At 44.8% G+C, this 22,696-nt stretch overlaps 1 protein-coding gene across 5 annotated transcripts in view; it reads right to left on the bottom strand.

The window, feature by feature from the left end:
- Nucleotides 1–905: 905 nt before the first annotated feature.
- AKAIN1 (A-kinase anchor inhibitor 1) overlaps nucleotides 906–22,696 on the bottom strand; it is a 79,358-nt gene continuing 57,567 nt past the window's right edge. The window contains exons 1-2 of one of the 5 annotated variants that reach the window (XM_060028713.1): nucleotides 7,966–8,101; nucleotides 906–2,970 (exon numbers count right to left, since the gene is read on the bottom strand). In XM_060028713.1, the coding sequence (XP_059884696.1) occupies nucleotides 2,774–2,970; nucleotides 7,966–8,068 (300 nt within the window). In that variant the 5' untranslated portion in view covers nucleotides 8,069–8,101 and the 3' untranslated portion in view covers nucleotides 906–2,773. Of the gene's footprint in view, nucleotides 2,971–3,482; nucleotides 3,578–7,965; nucleotides 8,102–22,696 lie in introns of those variants that run through there. The other 4 variants (XM_060028711.1, XM_060028712.1, XR_009521719.1 and 1 more) reach the window with 4 other exon arrangements.

The following is a 22,696-nucleotide window of genomic DNA, read 5'->3' as shown; positions in this document are numbered from 1 at the left end:
TTTTTATAGAGACCTTAAACCTTGAATATAGCCTGAATGGCATAAGTTCAGTGGTTATCTTTAAATGTTGATTCATTTATTTGTAACCTGAAACCACAACATAAAGGAAGACTAAGCAGCTAAAAGAGAAACAAGGATGAAGCGTGAGTTCTTTTTACAACACTCTTCACGCTGGGTAGGTGACTACAGAAAAATAAAGCAGCAGAAAAGAATTTGTCTCCAGTTCCACCCCAGGGACAGGCAAAGCCCAAGACAAGCAGCTGAACACGCAGAGCTGGGAAGCCCACGTGCATTTACTATCTATTAAGCCAGGAAGGTAAAGGGCATGAAATACATGTTCCCACTCATTCCTAAAACCAAAAGCTCTGTGCTGGTTCGTGTAATAACCAAGGGGAAGCCCACCTTGATCCTACGCCGAATGAAGTTCTGTCGGCCCCTTCAAAACCCCATAACTTTATACCAAGACAGATACAAGGAGGAGCTTAACAGATGCATTTATTTTTATGGCTGAGTTTTCTTAGGATTCTGCCGATGCGGCACCTACCTGTCGAGTGCAGGGATTGACTTTCTTTCCTCCTTCCAAGAACTTATCAATATCTGTTTCTTGCTGGAGACTTTCCATCTCACAAAGATCATGAAAGACACTCAGCTTTGCCCCATCTACTTACCTTTACTTCCTGAGATCAAAAGGCCACTTCTTAGCACGCACCCTTTTCTGCTCAAGCCTCAGGAACCCCCATCCCACAGCTGTCCTCAGACAGTGACAGTGAAGGCCTGTTAAGAAGTGCTTTCAGGGTCACGAGATCTAGAGGTTTGGAACAGCCTTGGGATGCCTCGTAGCCCCATGTGAAAGGACCAAAGAGTAGGGCGAAGAAAACTTGGCTATAAATGACAACATATTTCAAAGCTGGATATATTTTATTTATAAATAACATTTAGATACAGAGGTTAATCAGATATTCTCCAAGATCCCCAATGTACTAGCACAGACACACCAGAGAGGAAAGAGAACGTGTTTATGTGTTTCTGACATACGGCAGCAAAAGCCAAGGCTGGTTATATCCAGACATCTCAGTAAACAGAGTGCCAGATCACTTGCAAATTACAAGCATTGGGTTTATTTTGTTATTTGTGGGTACTCCTGAATAATTTCCCTTAATATCTTCATTCCTATTATCTAGGCTGTACAATTATATCACATCCATTATATGACTTCAGGTCAACTTAAACTCATTCTTCAATTGTCATGAGTACTACTTAAAGAAAATTATGAACAAACCATATTTAAATGTTAACCCCTCTGCTCCCTCCCACAGACATTCCCCCTGTGAATTTATTCCATCTGTACATGGTGTGAGACAGTCTAACAGAACTGATAAGAGATTGTTTTCATTTATTTCTCAATAGTATCCATTCTGGAAAGTGTAACATATTGGAATTCTAGAAGCATGTCTTAATATCAGTCACACTTCATATGTTGATACTTTGCTTTTTAAAAAACTATCAAACGTAAACCTTGATACTCTGAAGCCCAAAAATTTCTAACAAAGATCAAATTCTTCATCTGTTCCCAGTAGCATCAACTCAGTAACTGTTGGGAAACCCAGGAAATGGGACTCTAAGGACACAGAAAGCTGTGCGGTACCCACATGAGAGTGGAGCGGAAGTCATTCTGTTGCAACAGAGATGGCTTTATTCATTCACACACATATGGTCCCATGACTGCTTTCACAGCATGGTCGCTTTGTTGATCCCACTGTATTTTCACGTTTCAGTTGAGGAAATGATTTTCCCATTTTATGTGTCATTCATTCCTGATATGTATGATTTTCATAATCTCAAAAAAAAAATCTAATTTGTGGATGGGAAAAGAAAAGTTCCTATTAGCAAGGTACTAGTGCAAGTGCATAGTCTGATGGCAACACAGCATTTATAAGTCCCCAGAGCTCCTTCCAAGGACCCTGCACCCCATAAGCTGACCCTAGGATATCTCCAAGATGGAATCTACAACTCCAGTTTCTCTTCAAGGGGCTGCCGACATCGGCGACTCATGCATTTAGATTCACCCATCTTATTTTCATCTTGAAATGGAAAAAGAAATCCATAATATTTCCCAAGGATTTCTGCACAGAGAGGAAACATTAACTATCAAACAACTGACAGAACTGAGACTGAGTTCTGGAAAAGCTGGGGTCCTCCTTTTTAAAAAAACAATATATATAAATACATGCTTTGGTAAGATCCTGAGGGACTTAGAATTTGCCTTTGCTTAATATGATCTTGGACCTGAACCCACTTTAGTAAAGCCTTCAATTCCATATCTGAGGACTGTAACACCATTCCTTTACCTTTCCAGCACATCTTGTTTAAATATTATAAAGATCACAGTACAGCTCTCGGTGTTTCAGCAGAAAGAACTGCTGGTTAAGGTCACAGACAGAATGCATACAAGGCCAAAGTAAATAAACATAGGGAATCATTTAAAAAAAAAAAAACCAACTTTAGAAATGAATTGTGCTGCAAAACTACTTTTGCAATGACAGTGTCATGTTTGTCCCGACTACGTTTCAGAGGCACTGCGTTAATATAAACAGAAGCATCTAATGCACTTTTGCAGAACAGTGCTTCTCGGCCAAGGCCTAGTGTGAATTCATCCTACTGCTAGGTGTCGCTGACACTTCGGTCTGCTTTACTGGCAACATTTTTGGCAACGCATCCTATGCTAAAAAAAAGGCTGGAAACCAAGCGTGTGACAAGAGCCCCATCCACCGTGTTACTTCTTTTCATGCTTCTTGGTTAATTCCCCCGCGCCCGGCCGGAAGCTGCCCCGAGGGGTGTCGCCAGCCCTGGCTTCCCTCTGCCGACTCTCCCGGGAGACCTGCTGCACAGCCCGCAGGATGGCATTCTGCACGATCTGTTCGCTGGCGATCTGCAGCTTCGCCTCTTCAGGCTCACTTCCAGGTTTCTCACCTAGCCGAGAATACAAAGGGAGGTGAAAAGAACAAGATTAATTAATTAATCTTAATTAATTAATTAATTTTGGGAACTGTGACAGGCAAAGGCAGGTAGGAAAGGAGACTCTAACAAAGGTAATATCTCTAGAGGGACCCACATTAGTTGCGGGGGTGCCCTACACAGCACACACCACTCTTGTCTCCACGTCTCCCTTTCCAACACAACCTCCATGTGTCTGCCCCAGCGATGCACCCAATTTCTATTCTCATCATCCCAGCATCCTCTGCTGCTAGCGGTGGACATGAGACATAGTCCTGGCCAGTGAGGACCCTGGGAAAGTTTCTGGAAGGGGGACAGACTCATGCCCCCTTTGGCACCTTCCCTTTCTTCCTATGCAGGATGCAGACATTACAACTTTAGGTGCTGTAGCCGTCTTACAATAAGCATGAGAAGAAAGCCAACATTCTCGGCATGGTTGGGGAGAAAAAAAAAGAACCCATTTGGAAAGCATCATTCAGCATCTGTACCAATCCAGTACTTCTGGACTTCTTTGTATCCAGTACTTCTGGACTTCATTTGAAAAGCATCATTCAGCATCTGTACCAATCCAGTACTTCTGGACTTCTTTGTATCCAAGATAAATACACTTCTTTTTGTTTCATCTGTCATTAGTCAGGTTTTATGGTACTTGCAGGCAAACATATGCTTAATGGATACAACTTCACTTGGGGCTGGAGAAGAACAGATTATTATTGAATTCATATTAAGCTCCATGCTGCTCCTGGAATAGCACCCCAAGGAATGAAACCATTCATTCCTCAGAATCCATCCCCCATGATTTAGAAGAACAGGGGTTGGCATACTTTTTCTAATGAGGACCAGACAGGAAATATTTTAGATTTGTGGGCTCTACAATCTCTGTAACAAATACTCAGCTCTGCTGTAGTAACCTGAAATGAGCTATTAAAAATAAGAAATAAGAATAAATTTAAAAAGCAGGCTGCAGGCCAGATTTGGCCCATGGACCATAGTTCGCCACCCCGATCTAGAATGGTGGGAATTTTCTAATTAGAAGGCAGGCAGTCCACCTAACACTGACCCTTCTCCTTCTTCCTTAAAAACAAGACAAAACCCTGATTTTACTTGGGCAGCTCTGTAACTAGGTAGAGCTAGGTTCTGACCAGTGAGGTGGAGGTTCATTTAGTGAAAATTCTGGAAGAGGTCTTTAAGAGGGAAAAGGAAGGTAAAGGCCCTTTGCCCCCTCCCCATCCTACTGCCTGCAACTCTGAAACAATGGTTGTCTCTACCAGGGCTCTTGGTAACCAGGAGGGAACCTTCAGAATGGAAACCATTTTCAGGGATTTGGGAGGAAAAAGTTAGAAGGAGCTTGCATCCAGTGACCACGAAGCCACCATACCAGTCCTCAGCTGCCCACCTCCAGACCTTTCTCATGTTAGAAAAAAAAAAAATACATCTTATCTGAAGCACTATTATTCTGAACTTTCTTTAATCATGCAGCAAACTTCACACGAACTCATACGTGGCAGAATGATCATGAATCTAACGTTGGCTGAAGTGCCAGTATGAAGAGTTAAAATTCCACCTGCTTATATTTAGAACAATAAGTAGAATGGGCATCATTCCTTACTCAAAATCATCTCTTCCAATGTTACCTCTATTCAAATATTCTGCCATGAAAATGTATTTTAAATGGGGGCTGGCTTTCACCAGGACTGATGATTAACAACAGAATTTATACACCCGTGAGAAAAACATCACACAAGAGAACACTGCATCATTCTGGAAGACCAGACATATCTTTTCTCTTTAGACGTGTAACCGTCATTTACTCAGCATGTGTCACTAGCACTATCCCCTGAGGGATTTACAGTCTAATGAATGAGGCAAAATGAATGTATTCAAAACTAAAGGATGGTCGTCGCTCCCACCCCCACCTCCCAAAAACAGCAGAAGAAAGTGAGCAATCTACACCAAACCAAGCAGAGAAGCAGTAGAGCCCAGAGTCACGATGTGTAACATACTGAAACTTTAAATTGGCAGAGAAGAATACTTCGAATATTCTCTTAGAAAAAGAGTGAACAGTAATATCAAGAGACGCGAGGGCACAGCAATTAAGGATACGTGTTTTGAAGCACTTCAGAGTCGGGTCCAAGTTCCTTCTACCACTTACAGCCGTGTGATCTTGGGCAAGTCACCTCGCCTTCCTAAGTCTGTTTGCACATCTGTAAAATGGGCAAGTAGTATCTATTTAGGGGTGGTTGCTAGAAGATCAAGTGACATAACACCTATTCATCACTCAGTGAGGTTCCTGAGCACTGAGTGTCCACCACTGTGTACTGGTTGGGGTACAGACTGGGCAGTTGTAACGGAGAAACAAACATAGAAGAGCTGACACGGGAAGACGTGTTGCCTGCTCTCGCCTGTAACAGCCCAGAGGTTCTCCTGCGAGTAGGTGGTCCTGCTCCAACAGGTTCTCTCAAGAGCCCGCTCCCTTCCCTCTCATTACTCTGCCCTCAACTGTAGGGGTGGAGCCTATTAACCAAGGTCCCATCTGGGGCTGGAAGGACGCCAAAGAGAAAAGGGAGGGCAGGTCAGTTCCTTTTGAGGAATTGCCACAGACCCTGTGAATATCACTCTGCTCACATTTTATGGCGGGAAACTGAATCATATGGGCACACCTACCACACAGGCGACTATGAAATACAGTCTTCAACCGGGTAGCCATATGTCCAGCTACAACTCAGGGAGGTTCTATCGCTAAAACAAAGAAGCAGTTACTTCCACACAAGGGCAAGGCTAAATTGAAAAGAGGGAGGGTATACACTTGCACTCCCTGATCCTCAGGGAGCTCTGGCTACGACCAACAAAGAGCATAAGTGTGTGGACAAACAAAAACAGTTCAAACGGTCCATGTTTGCTCCTGGAAAGAGTATCTTAGCCAAACCAGATCTGTGTTAACTCTAAAAAGTCCCTAGTGTGAAGCTACTTTTCAATCTTTGGATGGAGGAAGGAAGAATCTAAGGATAAGAGTAAGCTGATTTCTTAGAGAGAAAGAGAAAGAGAAGAAAATCTACTCTAAATTTAGCTGTGACTTAATATCTGAGCTAAATCGTCTTCCCCTCATCCATCCATTATGAAGATAGGGACTTCCCTGGCGGTCCAGTGGTTAGGACTTTGCCTCCCAGTGCAGGGAGTGCGGGTTCCATCCCTGGTCGGGGAGCTAGGATCCCACATGTCTCACGGCCAAAAAGCCAAAACATTAAAAAAAAGACAGAAGCAATATTGTAACAAAGTCAATAAAGACTTTAAAAATGGTCCACATCCATTATGAAGATAAACTGACTAAAAAGTCAAAGGCAGGGCTTCCCTGGTGGCGCAGTGGTTGAGAGTTCGCCTGCTGATGCAGGGGACGCGGGTTCGTGCCCCGGTCCGGGAAGATCCCACATGCCACGGAGCGGCTGGGCACGTGAGCCATGGCCGCTGAGCCTGCACATCCGGAGCCTGTGCTCTGCAACGGGAGAGGCCACAACAGTGAGAGGCCCGTGTAGCACAAAAAAAAAAAAAAAGTCAAAGGCAGTCTGCATGATGCTGTGTCTGGAGCATCCCTTTGGTGACTTGCAAGGCTGGTATAACCTTAACTGCCCTCATTACCACTTTGCTCTGGGTCGGGAATATCTATCTACAGTGAGGATGTGGGACAAAAAAGAGCTGCAACAAGCTGGAACAGAGAAAGACAAGGATGAAGAGGAGGGTAAAGCCACTCAGAGCATTTAGAGAATAAAAGCAAAACAAAAAGTTACATATGGCACCACAAAAGGCTCTAAGCAGCCAAAGCAGCCCTGCAAAAGGAGAATAAAGCGGGAGGCAACACACTTCTCAATTTCAAGCTACTTATAAACACTACACTAATCAAAACCATATGGTACTGGCATAAAAACAGACATATAGACCAATGGAACAGAACAGACGGCCCAGAAATAAACCCATGTATATACGGTCAACTAATATTTGACAAGGGAGCCAAGAATACCCAATGGAGAAGACAGTCTCTCCAATAAATGGTGCTGGAAAAATTGGACATTCACATATAAAAGAATGGAACTAGACCCCTATCTCACACCACTCAGAAAAACTAACTCAAAATGGATTAAAGACTTAGATGTAAGACCTGAAACCATATAATTCCTAAAAGGAAACATAGGGAAAAAAGTTCCCTGACAAGAGTCTTGGCAATGAGTTTTTGACTATGACACCTAAAGCACAAGCAACAAAATTAAAAATAAACAAGTGAGACCACATCAAACTAAAGAGCTTCTGCACAGCAAAAGGAATGAAAAATGAAAATTTCAAAAAGGAAAAGGAAACCTATAGAATGGGTGAAAACATTTGCAGATCATATATCTGAAAAGGGTTAATATCCAAAATATATAAAGAACTTATACAACTCAGTAACAGAAAAACAAGTAATCCAATTGAAATATGGGCAAAGGAGCTGAACAGACATTTTTTCCAAAGAAGATATTCAAGTGGTCAACAGCTACATGAAAAGATGCTCAACATCACTAGTCATTAGGGAAATGCAAATCAAAACCACAATGAGGTATCTCCTCAGGTCTGTGAGAATCCTATCATCAAAAAAACAAGAGATAGGGCTTCCCTGGTGGCACAGTGGTTGAGAGTCCGCCTGCCGATGCAGGGGACACAGGTTCGTGCTCCGGTCCGGGAAGATCCCACATGCCACGGAGCGGCTGGGCCCATGAGCCATGGCTGCTGAGCCTGCGCGTCCGGAGCTTGTGCTCCGCAACGGGAGAGGCCACAGCAGTGAGAGGCCCGCGTACCGAAAAAAAAACAACAAAAAAACAAGAGATAAATGCTGGCGAGGATGTGGAGAAAAGGGGGCCCTGGTGCACTGTTGGTGGGATTATATATTAGTGCAGCCACTATGGAAAACAGTATGGAGGTTCCTCCAAAGATAAAAAATGGGACTACCATATGATCCAGCAATTCTGCTTCTGGGCACATATCCAAAGGAAATGAAATCAGTATCTTGAAGAGATGTCTGCACCCCCATGTTCATTGCAGCATCATTCATGACAGCCAAGACAGGGAAACAACCTAAGGGTGCATCAACAGATAATGGATAAAGAGGTTGCGAGATACACACACAAACACGCGCACACACACACACACACACACACACACACACACACACACAATGGAATACTATTCAGCCATTAAAAAGGAAGGAAATCCTGCCGTTGTGACAACATGGCTAGACCTTGAGGACATTATGCTAAGTGAGATAAGTCAGGCAGAGAAAGAAAAATACCATATGATCTCACTTATATGTGGACTCTAAAAGAAATCAAAAAACAAAAAACTCAAACTCATAGAAGAAGAGATCAGACTTGTGATTACCAGAGGTGGGAGATGGGGGGTGAAGGAACTGGATGAAGGTGGCCAAAAGGTACAAACTTCCAGTTATAAGATAAATGAGTACTGAGGATTTAATTTAATGTACAATGACTATAGTTGTCATTTGAAAGTTTCAAATATAAATTTGAAAGTTGCTAAGAGAATATATCATAAAATTCTCATCACAAGAAAAAAAATTTTTCTTTTTCTTTTTTTGTCGTTGTATCTATGCGAGATGATTGATGTTAACTAAACTTCTTGTAGGAACCATTTCACAATATGCATAAGTCATTATGCTGTCCACCTTAAATTTTTATGATGATGTATGTCGAGTATATCTCAATAAAACTGAAAGAAAAAAGTTACATAAACCTCAGATACATGTTGTGTGTTAGATTCCTTGGCATGCAAGGAAAGATACTCTCTTCTGCTTCCTTAAGTTTTTTTGGGGGGTGGGGGTGGGGTAGGGGGTGTTACTGTGGGGATACACGTGTCACAGCCAGACGTCATGGAAATGGTCGGCTGAGTCTCACATTTCAGTTCAGAAATTGTAATAACCCAATATAGCTCCAGTGATTGGATTATCTAGATTATTCTCTGCTGTTAGAGTTTCAACTCTCCACCGGCTGCTTCCAACTAACAACTCTCCCTTTCTTCCAGCCTGACTCCCTGACTTCATGGCCTTTACTTATTCGTGACCTGTAGTGCTTCGTGATTTTGGACACTGCCTTCTCTCTGAGAACCTTTCAACTAAGATTCTACTTGCAACTGCCTGATTCTGGCCATTTCTTCAGTTGAAATTCCTGTGCAAGAACACGAACGACTCAACCACAGTCATCCCTGAGATACAGGACTTTCATGCCAGGCCATCGATTGAACGCCTGGGGCTCATTCTGACCCAATCAGGTTGGATCAAGAGGTGGAACACAGGAAGGAACCACTCAGGCCCCCTGGGGGGCAGAGCACGGGGTGCCGGTGAGGGTGGAGGAAGCAGGCACGCATCCAGTGTAACAACTCGCTGGTGCTCCTCTGGCATTCACATAGAAGGACAGGGTCTCTGAGAACACCCCCGTGGACACCCTGAATATAAGTAAGTGTGAAGAAGTGCATTACGCGGGGCGGAAGGCAGAGCCAGCCACAGAAACCCTCAGAGTCTTGCCATTTAATTACATGCATTAAATTTACTTGAAATTAATGAATCACCCACATGTCGTAGGTGGCCAATTGCCTAGTGTTAAATGATGTAAACGTCCTCTAGCCTAATTAGTGTTTACCAAATCCTTTTGGTATTTCACAAAAGATGATGCATCAATTTAATTAGCTTTAAACTCAAAATGCCCAATATAAATACGCTGAAATCAAGAACGTGATGTAACCTAATTCGTCTTCAGCGTCTTTCCACCCTGAATCATAACCCACTCCCCCACCACCACCCCACACACACACACTCAGACATCCCTGTGGTCGTGCTTCCCTGAGCCCGCCCCCCGCTCACCCCGCCCTCAGATCCTGCTGTTCCACCTGCCCCAGCCCCGGAAGGCAACTGAGGACCTCCATTGCAATGTGGTTAATAACTGGTCTTAATTCCTTATTCATATCCATTAAAACCATGCCTCTAAGGACCATAGGAAGGTCCTCCTGATAAAAATATACACTGTTTGGGCTTCCCTGGTGGCACAGTGGTTGAGAGTCCGCCTGCCGATGCAGGGGACACGGGCTCGTGCCCCGGTCCGGGAAGATCCCACATGCCGCGGAGCGGCTGGTCCCGTGTGCCATGGCCGCTGAGCCTGCGCGTCCGGAGCCTGTGCTCCGCAACGGGAGAGGCCACAACAGTGAGAGGCCCGCATAACACACACACACACACACACACACACACACACACACACACACACACACCAACACACACAATGTTTTTATTTATATATATACACACACACACACACACACACACACACACACAGTTTTTTCCCCTAAGAACCTAAGTGTCATTTACCTCTATGACATTAACCCTATTATATTGCAGTTTGGTGGATTTGAGAAAAGGTCAGTGTTCCCATTTTTGAGGCAGAATCCAATTAGTGGTTCTCCCTTGGTCGTACAGAGGAGGGGGGCAGAGGCTGTATCAGAAGCGGCATCTCTAGCTGTTGCCTCTCCCCATTAAATATGCAAGTTACAGACGTCCCTATCAGGACAGGATGGGGCTCGACCACCACAGCCTGCCCCCTCCCTCCAATGCAGTGCTGCTGATGGTGACCAGGGAGCATACTTTTTATCTTCCCCTCTGACTGCTTGAGACTATAAAGACAGGATTATCATTCATCAATGACTAGCACACGAAGCACAGAGAACAAGAACTAATTCCGGTCCCTTTATTAATGGAATGATAGTCTATTTTCCAGCTCTGTAACTACAGGAATTTTCCATGATGGACCAGATGTTAGCTCTCACTCATCTAGGCCAAATGCCAACGAAGCCCTCCTGGCTGCCCTGCTTTGCCACTGAGCGAGCAAGGTGAAGTGACATGAATTCCCAGGGTTTTCCAAAAGGCAGACTTGAGATATGGAAAGCAAGACAGGTATGGCAGGTGGGGGACACTTCTAAGTCATATTTGATTACCACTACCACCCCTATCAAACCAAGTACAGGGCCTGAAGAATCACCCTGACTCTGCCTGCAATGGCCAGGCCTCTCAATTCAGAATGTGGCAAGCTACTCTTAGAAACTACACAGAATTCGTTATTAAAATGTCCTACAGAACAAGGTAAGATGAATCAGAAAGATATTTATAGAGCATCTGCATGCAGGGTGCTGTGAAGAGTAACATAGGCCACGAGGCCAAAGTGTTTCATTCACGCATGCATTCATTCATAGAAGAATTACCGAGCAGTTGCTATGTGACAAATACTAGGCTAGATATCAGAGATGAAAAAGGATGAGTCCTGGATCCCGCCTTATTGGAGTTTAGAATCTAGTGGAAGAGTCAGGCGTTGATCAAATCATCCATTAGGTTTATAATTTTGAGCTGCGATGCACGCCATGAAGGGGGAGCATATTACAAGGGGAGCTGATGTAGTCTGGGGGCCAGGGAAGGATGCCCAGATGGAGGACTTGAAGGGTTCACAAGGCATCAGCCCATACAAGGAAGGCTGTGGGAACAAGAAGCGAAGAACTGCGCAGAGGCAGACAGATCAAACCCAAATGGAAAGTCCCTGGAGTGTGTGGGGCAGAGCCCTGTGGGGACCTGAAGGCTGGGTACTACGGGGGGAGGGGGAAACAGGAGATGCTGTGGAAAGTGGTCCAGCCCAGACGGTGGAGGTCCTGGGAGGCTGGGAGGTGGCGGGTCTTTTCCTGAGAGTAACACTGCATCATCACCAAATCTGTGCCATGCAGGGCGGCTGGGCAAGTGTGAGGGGAGTTACGTAATCCAGGTGGGAACGTGCGGCTTTGGAGCAGGCCTTGAAAGACAGTTGGAATTTGGAAAGAGAAAAAAAGGGAACTTCTTTCCCTGACCCTGGCGGGCAGGACAGACGCGTGACTCACGGACTTACCGTGTCCTAGAAAGCTTTGCCCTTGTAGAGCTATCTCATTATTTTAGAACATAATTAAACTTATACTATATGACTGGCCTCCCATGTGTTATTTTTAGGAGAGCCATAAAGAATCATGCCCATAAAACTTGAAGAGGAAAAGACAGTTTTAATCTAGAAATCAAATTTGAGTATTTTGGCCAAAAAAGAGCAAAGGTAATTTTGAAAAAAGAATAACAAACAGGGAGGACCTGTTTCAACAGCTCTCAATACTAGTCATAAAGCTACAGTAATTAAGAAAGTGGGATATTGATATAGCAGTAGAAAAACTGACCAGTAGAATAGAATAAGGAGTCTAGAAACAGCCCTCCACATTTGGGGTCACCTGATTTACGAAAACACCAACACAGTAGTGGAGTAGGGAAAGCACGGCATTTTCAAGCAATGGGGTCAGGCCTAGTAGTTATTCATACGGAAAAATAAAGAATTTTGACTACCTCACATTATGCCTAAAAATCAGTTCCAGGCGGATTTCATATCTGTATTTGAAAAGCAAAACAAGCTGGAGCACAGAGGATTTTTAGGGCAGTGGAAATATTCTGTGTGACACTATAATGGTGGATACACGTCATCATACATTTGTCCAAACCCATGGAATGTATTAATATAAAACCAAGAGTGAAGCCTGATGTAAACTACAGACCCTGGGTGATGACGTGTCCACGTAGGGTCACTGACTGTAACAAATGCGCCATCCTGGTGGGGATGTTGATTAGGGGGGTGGCTGTGCATGTGTGGGGCAGGGCGTATTTGGGAAATCTCTCTACCTTCCCCTTAATTGTGCTCTGAACTTAAAACTGCTCTTCAGGAAAACAGTGTTTAAAAGACTATCAAGCTTTTAGAAGAAAATATAAAAGAATATTTTTATGACCTGGGAGTAGGCAAATATTTCTTAAACAGGACACAAAAAGTAACAACCATAAAGGAAAAAATTCATAAGTCAGGCTACCTTAAACTAAGCAGTTTTTGTCATGGAAACACACACGCACACACACACACAAGAGAAAAAAGCTTTTCACTTGAGGAAGCTGAGGCAGGAAAAATGTCTGTAAAAATGCCATCTTGGAAATGCTTTAGGTATTTAATTTTCTGAACACCTGGATAGCAAATAACTCCATCAAGACTAGGTTATGAGTTCCAAGAGACGCGAAAGGCGGTTTTGACCTCCACATGCATTTCTGCAAAATTCAGCTTCAAGTTTCCCTCCTTTCGCCCCAAAGACGAAGGAACCCCAACTCCTCTGGTTCCTAGTTTTTTGTGGCCAGTAGCAGCTCTAGAATTTCTATGCAGGAGGGATTCGGGAATGGCAATGCAGAGGAAAGGGGAAACCAAGAATCTGTCCCCAAACTACGGGTGTGCATGACACTTTCCATAAGACTGAAAACAAGTCCATTATCCACATCAAACAACAGGGGGCGGGAGTGGGAGATGGGCCCCCGACCACCCTGTGACAGCCACTGCCTCTCTTCTCAGCTTTTCTAATCACCTCACTTCTCCCGGGTGGCCATGTCACCCACTGCCTGTCCTCCCCTCCCAGGGCCACCAAACAAACCCAGCTGGCCAAAACTGTGGGCTCCCGCAGTCCCCCGTGCCAGGGATGTGCCAGGAAGGGACAGCAGGTGGGGTCACAGCCCAGATGGCCACTCTGGAAATATGGGAGCCCGGTATTAAGGGGACAGAAAAGGTAAGCACCATGTGAGCGCATGTTAAAAAAGGCGACATACTGGACCCGAAGAGAAAGCAGAACCAACCTGGGGACGCTGGGGATCGCAGACGCCCCTCCCACCCTCGGAGCCAGGTCCCTGCCCCAGGCCTTCCCTCCACCCCCGAGGCTCGGCTCCCCCCACCGCCCGGTTCTGCAGCCTCTGCTTCCCCCTAGTGGCCACTTCTGGGGTTGCTGCAGACCCGGGATGGATGGATGGATGGATGGATGGATGGATGGATGGATGGATGGATGGTGTGTGTGTGTGTGTGTGTGTGTGTGTGTGTGTGTGTGTGTGAATACTTTGAGTGTATGAGTGTGTGAGTGTGTAAATGTGTGTGTGAGACTGTCGGCAGGGGAAATCTTTGATTCATGAGACAAGGCTGTGGTTTTATTTAATCAAACACAGTAAGAATAACCAGCACATCCATTGTACTTTCTGACCACAGAAACTCTCACAAGGCCATTTAATTTGTCCTCCCAAGAGTTCCGGAGCAGCTGGAAATACAGTCCAGAGGTTCCCTGTCCTCATTCAGATGAAAATTACTTGACCGAATTACCAGATCTCTTAAATATTTAACAGAAGATTCTGAGTTCCTAGGCAAAACTAGCCACATGCTCTCCCTTCCTACTCAAAATGGAAAGGGAGGAAGGAGGAAGAGGAGGAGAAAGAGAGGGAGGAAGGAAGGAACTGATACCAGCTCTCTGAGTGCCTTCGGAGGAATCCTTAAAAAGCAAAAACAAGGGGCTTCCCTGGTGGCGCAGTGGTTGATAGTCCACCTGCCGATGCAGGGGACGCGGGTTCGTGCCCCGGTCCGGGAAGATCCCACATGCCGCGGAGCGGCTGGGCCCGTGAGCCGTGGCCGCTGAGCCTGCGTGTCCGGAGCCTGTGCTCCGCAACCGGAGAGGCCACAACAGTGAGAGGCCCGCGTACCGCAAAAAAAAAAAAAAAAAAGCAAAAACAAGGACTTCCCTGGTGGTCCAGTGGTTACGCCTCCATGCTCCCAGTGCAGGCAGCATAGGTTCGATCTCTGTCTGGTATCCTGCATGCCACATGGTGCGACCTTATAAAAAAAAAAAAAGAATCCCTCTTGTACTGTCCTCCCTAAAAATAAACAGCGTAATCCTCACAATCACTGTTTTTCTGCTAAAGAAGGAATCAAATTCCCAGCTGTGACAAGTCTTCAGTGCAAGATTACATTTTAATGTCTTGTCTGAAGACTCTCTCAATAGTCATTCTTCATCCCTGGAGGATGGGAGTATATTGCAGGACTCTCAGGAGGATAACCAGAGGAACACTATCCTCTGATGTAAAGTAAAAGCATTCCTACTCTCCTTGAAGGAGCAGCTCCCAACCTTTTGAAGATGATTCCTTTGTCACGTCAAAGTATTTCACATAGCCCCTCATGACCCAATGACAGAAAGAGGCTATGAATTCAGAAATTCTTTTAGATGAATGAAAATGTTATTAATCTCCACAGCCTCCATATACGTTTGAAAACTTGCAGAAGTTCTGTGAGGCCGTGTCGTCCAGCCACAGGAAGTGTGTGCTGCAGGTGCAGCATCCCTGTCCCTTGAAACAGCTCATGGCCCCCAGGGTCCCTCTTGCTCCCACATCACCCTAGAGATGCTAGAAGCAGTGAGAGGCAGACAGATGCTATAAACGAATTCCTGATGGAGGGACGTGAGCAGAAGCCGGGGCGTGCTGTGGAACTAGCCTTCCAACAGCCATCCTCAAGTCTACCTGCTCCTCAATAGTCACTCACGAAACACTGATTACATGTCTAAATGTGCCAGGTTCGCACAAGACAGGCCAAGTTTTCACCTTCCGGAAGGATGTGATGTCTAAGCTTTCTCACAGTTTTTAAGGATCATAAAATATTTTAAGACTTAAAAAGATGAACAGGGATAAAGAATCAAGTCTCTCAGTTCTTTAAGCAGAGAAATGGAGACCCAGATACTGTGTGAAGCCACTCACTGGGGTCCCACTCTGTACGTCCCTGAGCTGGGATTAGAACTGCCTGCCAGGAGTCCTTTCCGTGACGCCTCCCTGCTGTCACCTGGTCTCCAGAAGGCAAGGAGTTGGCAGCTCGGAATGCAGCCCAAAGATGAACTCGTCCTCTGCACAGCATGGAAACCACATAAACACATGCCAGGGCTTGTTTCCTAATTTTTTTTTTTTCCCCACATCAAGCCATTGTCCTGTTATTACACCTTTTATTTATCCTTCCACTTGCTCCTCTGACAGAAGCCAGAGGAACCTTTTTAAATGGAAACCCAATATGTCACTCCACGGCTCAAAACCTCCCCTGGTCTCCCACTGCAGCTGGAGTGAAAGCTCACTTCTCACCGTGGCTTTCAGGGCCCTGCTGACCAGGCACCTGTCTCTCGTCTGACCCCAAGCCCTCCCTCCTTCTCTCACTTGGTTTTGTGTTCAGTTCATCACTAGAAGACCCAGTGTTGAATGCCCATTAGCACTCACTGTGTGTCTTAGTCTGTTCAGGCTACTATAACATAAATACCACAGATCAAGGGGCTTAAACATCAAACATTCATTTCTCACAGTTCTGGAGGGTGGAAGTCTAAGATCAAGGTGCCCACAGATTCGGTTTCTGGTGAGGGCCTGAGTCTTGGTTCACAGATGTCTTTTCACTGTGTCCTCACATGGTGGAGGGGTGGAGAGATCTCTCTGGGGCCTCTTTGATAAGGGCACTAATCATATTGATGAGGGTTCCACCCTCATGACCTAATCACCTCTCTAAATCCCCACCTCCTAATACTATCACATTGGGGGTTAAGATTTCAACATATGAATTTGGGGAAGGACCCAAACACTGAGCCCAGAGCACTGTGAGACCCTGAGCAAGCCAATTTCCTCCCCTGTAAAGTGGGCACAATAATAGCACCTCCCTCATAAGACTGTTATGAAGATTAAATACGTGAATATTTGTGTGCTTAGAACGGTGACTTAAAGCAAGGAGTACCAAAGTCAGGGGTCCCCAACCCCTGGGCCATGGACCAGTACCAGTCAGCGGCCTGTTAGGAGCCAGGCCGCATGGCAGGAGGTGAGCAGCAGGTCCCCATCACTCCCCATCACTCGTATCACTGTCTGAACCATTCCCACCTCCTACCCCTATCCGAGGAAAAACTGTCTTCCGTGAAACTGGTCCCTGGTGCCAAAAAGGTTGGGGACCCTGACCAAGGTGACTGTTAAATAAATTAAAATACAAAAGGCAAAAGAGTTTGGGTCTACATGGATTTCAAGCCGTCCACCTTTGTCTAAAATTCAAAACCTTTAACATGGGGCACTTGACCCTTAGTAGCAATGCCGCGTTCAGTTTTCTGAACTTAATCCTGAGAAGAAAAGTCTTTACTGCAGCTCTTTGAAAGTCTCTCATCAAGGGGGAATAAACAGCTGTCAGGAATGAACCTACCACCCATCTGCTTGCAGCAGCCTGGCCTGTGCTAATGGTCCGTCCTTCCTCACGAGACCATCAGCCCCCGAGAGCACAACCCCATCTGTCCTGCTCACCCCTCCGACCCCAGGGTCTAGCACAGCCCTGGTTCACAGCAGACACTCAGGATTTGCTGGGTGAAGGACTGCTGTACGGGGTGCTCAGTTTCTGTTCTCCAATCTGTTCTGTCTTCTCCTCTCTCTCTGCTCCCATTAATTCCCGGCTCTTGGCCGCCTTTGCTACGTTTTACTGCTTCACTGCAATGAGAGTCCAGCTCAGGAGGAAACAGCTGAGGAGACGTCCTTTCTGGCACCAGCCCGGGCCTCCGTGCAGAAGGCACCCTGGCGTAAGAATATCAGAAAGGCTGCTCCAGTTTCTAGGCCACATCTAACCAGGCCAATGACGACCTTTGAAATTTTACAGCAAGTTCCTCTCTCTCGTTTCCTATCAGCCTGTTTTTCTCCCTTCTCTCCTCCTTTCTCATCCTTACAAGCCCGCTTCATGTCAGTTCTCAGCACCCTCCATTTGGTTTCAAATACTTTTCAGAGCAAGGCGGTGTGAAAAGTCCCTTCAGAGGTTGAAGCGTGATTTTGTTCCTCCTGGTCAATCGTTTGCCATGAAGACTCTCCAGGCATTTATCAACTCCCTGAACCCTGCACACATCGGGCTCTAATGAATCAGGTCTCACAGCAGGTGCTCAGAGGCCGTCAGCCTGTGCGGAGGGGGCCCCTGTACTAGAGGTACTGGGTTCGAACCCCACCTCCAGACTTCTCTGAGCTCACAGGAAGCCTTGCCTTCCTCACACAATACAATACACGCAAAAACACCTGATTTGTTTTTGTAGCAGAGGAGTGAGAAGGCAAATCACCACTGCTTCCCGTACAAATTGGACAAAGAGAGAACAGAACGCCTTCTTCAACCGTGAAGCCGAGTTTCCCTTGGGCAAAATTCTAGTAGACGTGGCTTTCCTTTTATTATACCTTCTTATATAACCATGAGAATCTTGGCTCTTGTTGCTGTGTTGGGGTTAATTAGAAAATGAGAACAGGTGGCTGGAAATAGAAAAGGAAGTGAAGAACAAAATCAGATGCTTTATGTCTTTTTTTCTCTCCAGTGATATTTCAGAAGGAAGAAGAAGCTGAAGGAAAATAAACCCAGACGGTAGGAACCGTTGTTAGACCCACGTGACGGGGGTTCATTTCGCGTCTCGCCCTGGGTCGCAGGGAGCTTTGGCTGTCAGCCTCAAACCTCCAAGTCAGAGCACAGCAAATGCACTGAGCATCTGGTCTGAGAATCAGATTCGGAGAAAAGAAGGGAGGGAGGGAGGGATGAAGAAAGAGAGAAACAGTTTCTCTGAGGATGCAAATTAGCTACCCCAAAATAAAATTAAATCACATGCGTCTGATTGAAACTGTAGATAGTAAAAAAAAAAGCTTCCAGCAAAGCAAACTATGGAAAATAGAAATTAACTACATAAGACACATTGTAACTAGTTTAAGACTCAAGACTTCACATTTACATATTATTTAAAGTGCTGCCATTTCTGTTTTAATGAGTGAAAATAACATATTTGCATAGGTTTGCACAGAGATCACAACAGAAATGCTTTCTGAGGTGTATTCCATAAATATGAGGATTGAAAGTGTTATAATAAATATTCCGATGCCATCAATAGTTGAATGTGATATGTGTTTGCATCGTGGTATATGGCAAATAAGGCTGAAGGGATTCTTTCAAATTCTGCCGTAAGTTCCAAATTCCCATTTTGTACAGATTTCTCTTTAAAGACCTAAAATCAGCACGACTAGGGGCATAAAGAGCAAAAGGGTCGCCCAGTCATGGCACAAGCAGCAGAAAACAGTGAACACACAGAAAAGTGATACAGAGGATGATCCTTCACTGAAAAGGTGAGATCAAAGTGACGGGCCCCAGGCAGGTCACTGACCCTCAGGTGGGCTGGTGGTTCCCGAAACCCGGCATCACCAGAGCCACATAGTTAGAGTCATGTCACAGGGAAGACGGTGGGGGACGGGCTCAGAAGTTTACGTATTTAGTCACCACGGCAGGTAATTTTGATGCAGTTTCAGGTGTTATTTAATGCTCACCTTCAGTCTATACTCATGGAGCATGAGGAAATTCAGTGGGCAAGTGAGCATTTCACTGTTTACTTAATTAATGGGGACAACCAAACCGATAATCAAAGCCCCCAAGTGCGAGGGGTGTCTTTTCCATTTACTGAATTAGCTGAGTGCCAGATCCCACGGCACTCTGGGAAACACTAATCAGACATTCATCTTCGACAAGGTTTGACCCATTAATTTCAAAATTCTAACTGTTGCTACATCTATGCCCCTCTCTTGGTCTCCAACCAGGGTTATGGAGATTAGTATTACTTCCAGGGTTTTCCTCTTTAATTATAGTTAAATTTGTCAAAGCTCTCAGGTTCATGGACAATGTAAGAAAACAACTTTTTTTTGAGGGAAATGGAGCTGCTTCTTTAATCATTTTTGGATCATTGAGAGATGGAAATAAATCAAGGAGAAAACCCTCAACGCCTGCTTTGTTTCGAGGCCAAAGGCATTATTGACCAGAAACACTCTCAAGTTAGAAGCTCTTATCTATGGAAAAATTCCTTCTCATATACACGGTTTAAATGCTTTGTATGTTAAAGTCATGTTGTCTTCTTGGCAGCCTTCAAGCTATTTATTTCAATACTTGATTGGAGTTAATAGATATGAATTAAAATGGATTCTAAGAAGTAATAAAATTAGAAGACATACTTCCAAATCTCTGAAGCTTTAACAGGTAGAATATTTGCAAATGATAAAAAAAATGCTGGCAGAAAATGTTATCAATATGTGTGTTCAGGCTGAACAACATGACTCGGTATCTTTTGGATCCATCTGGTATACTTAGTGAATCACATAATATACCAGGCAGTTTATTTTAAAATCTAATAGTACAACAATTAGGCCTTTTTAGAAAACTGTGAAAAGGGTGGAGGTTGTAATTCTATCAAATGAACAGAAAAGATGATACACATTTGAATATATATCATAGGCAGATATTACACCTGTATTTGGAATATATTCTCTGTGTGCAGAAAATCTAGAGCAAGATAAAAAAAAAGGATGGTTGAAAAAAAAACCCAACTCATATTTGAATTTAAAATGCACATGGAGGACTTCCCTGGTGGTGCAGTGGTTAAGAATCTGCCTGCCGATGCAGGGGACACGGGTTTGAGCCCTCATCCAGGAAGATCCCACATGCCGTGGGGCAACTAAGCCCGTGCGCCACAACTACTGAGGCTGCGCTCTAGAGCCCGCGAGCCACAACTACTGAAGCCTGCGCACCTAGAGCCCATGCTCCGCAATGAGAGAAGCCACCGCAAAGAGAAGCCCGCGCACCGCAGCGAAGAGTAGCCCCATTCGCTGCAACTAGAGAAAGCCCCGGCACAGCAACGAAGACCCAACACAGCCAAAAATAAATAAATAAATAAATTTATTAATAAATAAATAAAATGCACATGGAAATGATGTTATGTAAAAAACCATGTTAACCCAGGGGGAGGGAAAAATTAATCCTAGCAAGATGACAAAAAGATAACAAATATACCCTATTAGTGCCTACTCTTATCACAAAGTTCATTTTCCTACACAGGCTAGAATTCTGTGAAGTTGAGGAGCAATCAGTTCACTGCTTGTGGCTTGAGGTAGGGTTAGCACAATTGAGAGGCACTGGTGGATTGCAGATATATGACAGTTTTGTATTTATTTTACTAAATGAGTTCTTCATTCACTCAAAAGAAAATTAACTCTGGAAAAGCAAGTGAAAAATGTGTATCTAATTTCTACTTCATTATCTCTAATCCAGTGAACTCAACTGTTTTGCATAGAGCTAAAACGGTCAAGGTCATACAATCTGGGATGAGCCAGGCGGCTCCAGTCCTTTCCATAAATAGGGATTGGAGCTCTCAACATGTAAGCTTGCTTCAGTGTATCCTCAATGGTTACAGGGGAAAAAGGTGGTTGAAGGTGAGTAGCTTAACAAAAATTTTATCACAACATTTGAAAACAACTGTAGCACCTGCCTTACAAGGAATACATAGGACATTAGTGTCATCCTTTATACATAACATTTATATCATGTAACATAAAAATGAATTGGTGCAATAATGCATTCCCAGTGACAATGCATGAGGGAAATTACCATATCACTGGTCTTTATGAATGGATATTAAAATTGGGAGTAGAAACCATTACCTTTTATTCCATTATGTCTAAAAACAAAATGTATAAGTAACGTTGTCCTCAATGATTTGAATTAATTTCCACCTTTCCAGCCCATTAACTGAATACTTCTCAACTCATTATTTCAGTTCCTGCTGTAGACAGCTGGCGTCTCTCTTATGTGTACTCCAGTCTACCAGCCAGATAGGCTGCAGAGCATGAAAACTCACTGAGGAAATATGGATCAGTGCCAGTCCCCATGAAAAAGGAAAGATGAACCCAGCAAAACATTCTATTGAAATGTTTCAACGTCTGTCTGCTGCTTATCAAGGGGAGATGTCATCTACGACTTTAACTGGTGCCTAAGAAAAGCAAATAAAATGGTCCATCAGCTACTGGCTCCATCCCATGCTCACCTGGTAACTGGAGAGTGGCGAGGCCTGCAGGGCACATACCTGCCAACACCCCAAGGGTGGTATGAGTGAAGGGCAAGAAATAACAGCAGTAACGACAAAGCACTTCACTTCCTGTGCTCTGTCTGCTCTCTGTAATTACAGTATGACCTTTAACCCCTCAGAGCAGCAGGAACACAGGGACACTCTGGGGTCACGCCCAGTTTTCAAATAAAGTAGAGATGAGAGTTTTCCAAGATGGGATGCTAAGGGTTCTATCTGGGCACTTGTTCTGTCTTCAATCCCTGTCCTTAAATCAGGTACCAGGGAGCTTCACCCACACATCCAACATGGCCTAAGTGGAATCCTCAGCGGATAAGCTAAGAACATCTGTAAACTTATCTCTCGGAGTACAAGAAAAGTGCAATACGGTGTGAGCAGACATAGGCTGCATGTCTCACCTCACCTCTTTCTAAGGCTGGCACTGCTAACCCTCCTGTCACTTGTTAAAAGTGAGCTTGGCTACATCCCCAGTCTCCAACCAGTGCTCCAGACAGCCTTTGCCAGTTGATTCTCAGAGAAAGCAGTTTGCATTTCCTACATGGCAGAACCCACACTTTCTTTTTTTTTTTTTGGCCACGTTGGGTCTTCCTTGCTACGTGCAGGCTTTCTCTAGTTGCAGCGAGCAGGGGCTACTCTTCGTTGCAGTGCGTGGGGTTCTCATTGTGGTGGCTTCACTTGTTGGAGCACGGGCTCTAGGCGCCCGGGGTTCAGTAGTTGCGGCACGTGAGCTCAGTAGTTGTGACTTGCAGGCTCAGTAGTTGTGGCTCACAGGCTTAGCTACTCTGCGGCATATGGGATCTTCCTGGACCAGGGATCGAACCCGTGTCCCCTGCATTGGCAGGTGGATTCTTAACCACTGCACCACCATGGAAGTTCC

Source organism: Delphinus delphis, chromosome 13, assembly GCF_949987515.2.
Source record: "Delphinus delphis chromosome 13, mDelDel1.2, whole genome shotgun sequence".
Lineage (NCBI taxonomy): Eukaryota > Metazoa > Chordata > Mammalia > Artiodactyla > Delphinidae > Delphinus > Delphinus delphis.
The sequence above is the reverse complement of the archived record's forward strand: the minus strand, read 5'-3'. Positions and strand labels throughout refer to the sequence as shown.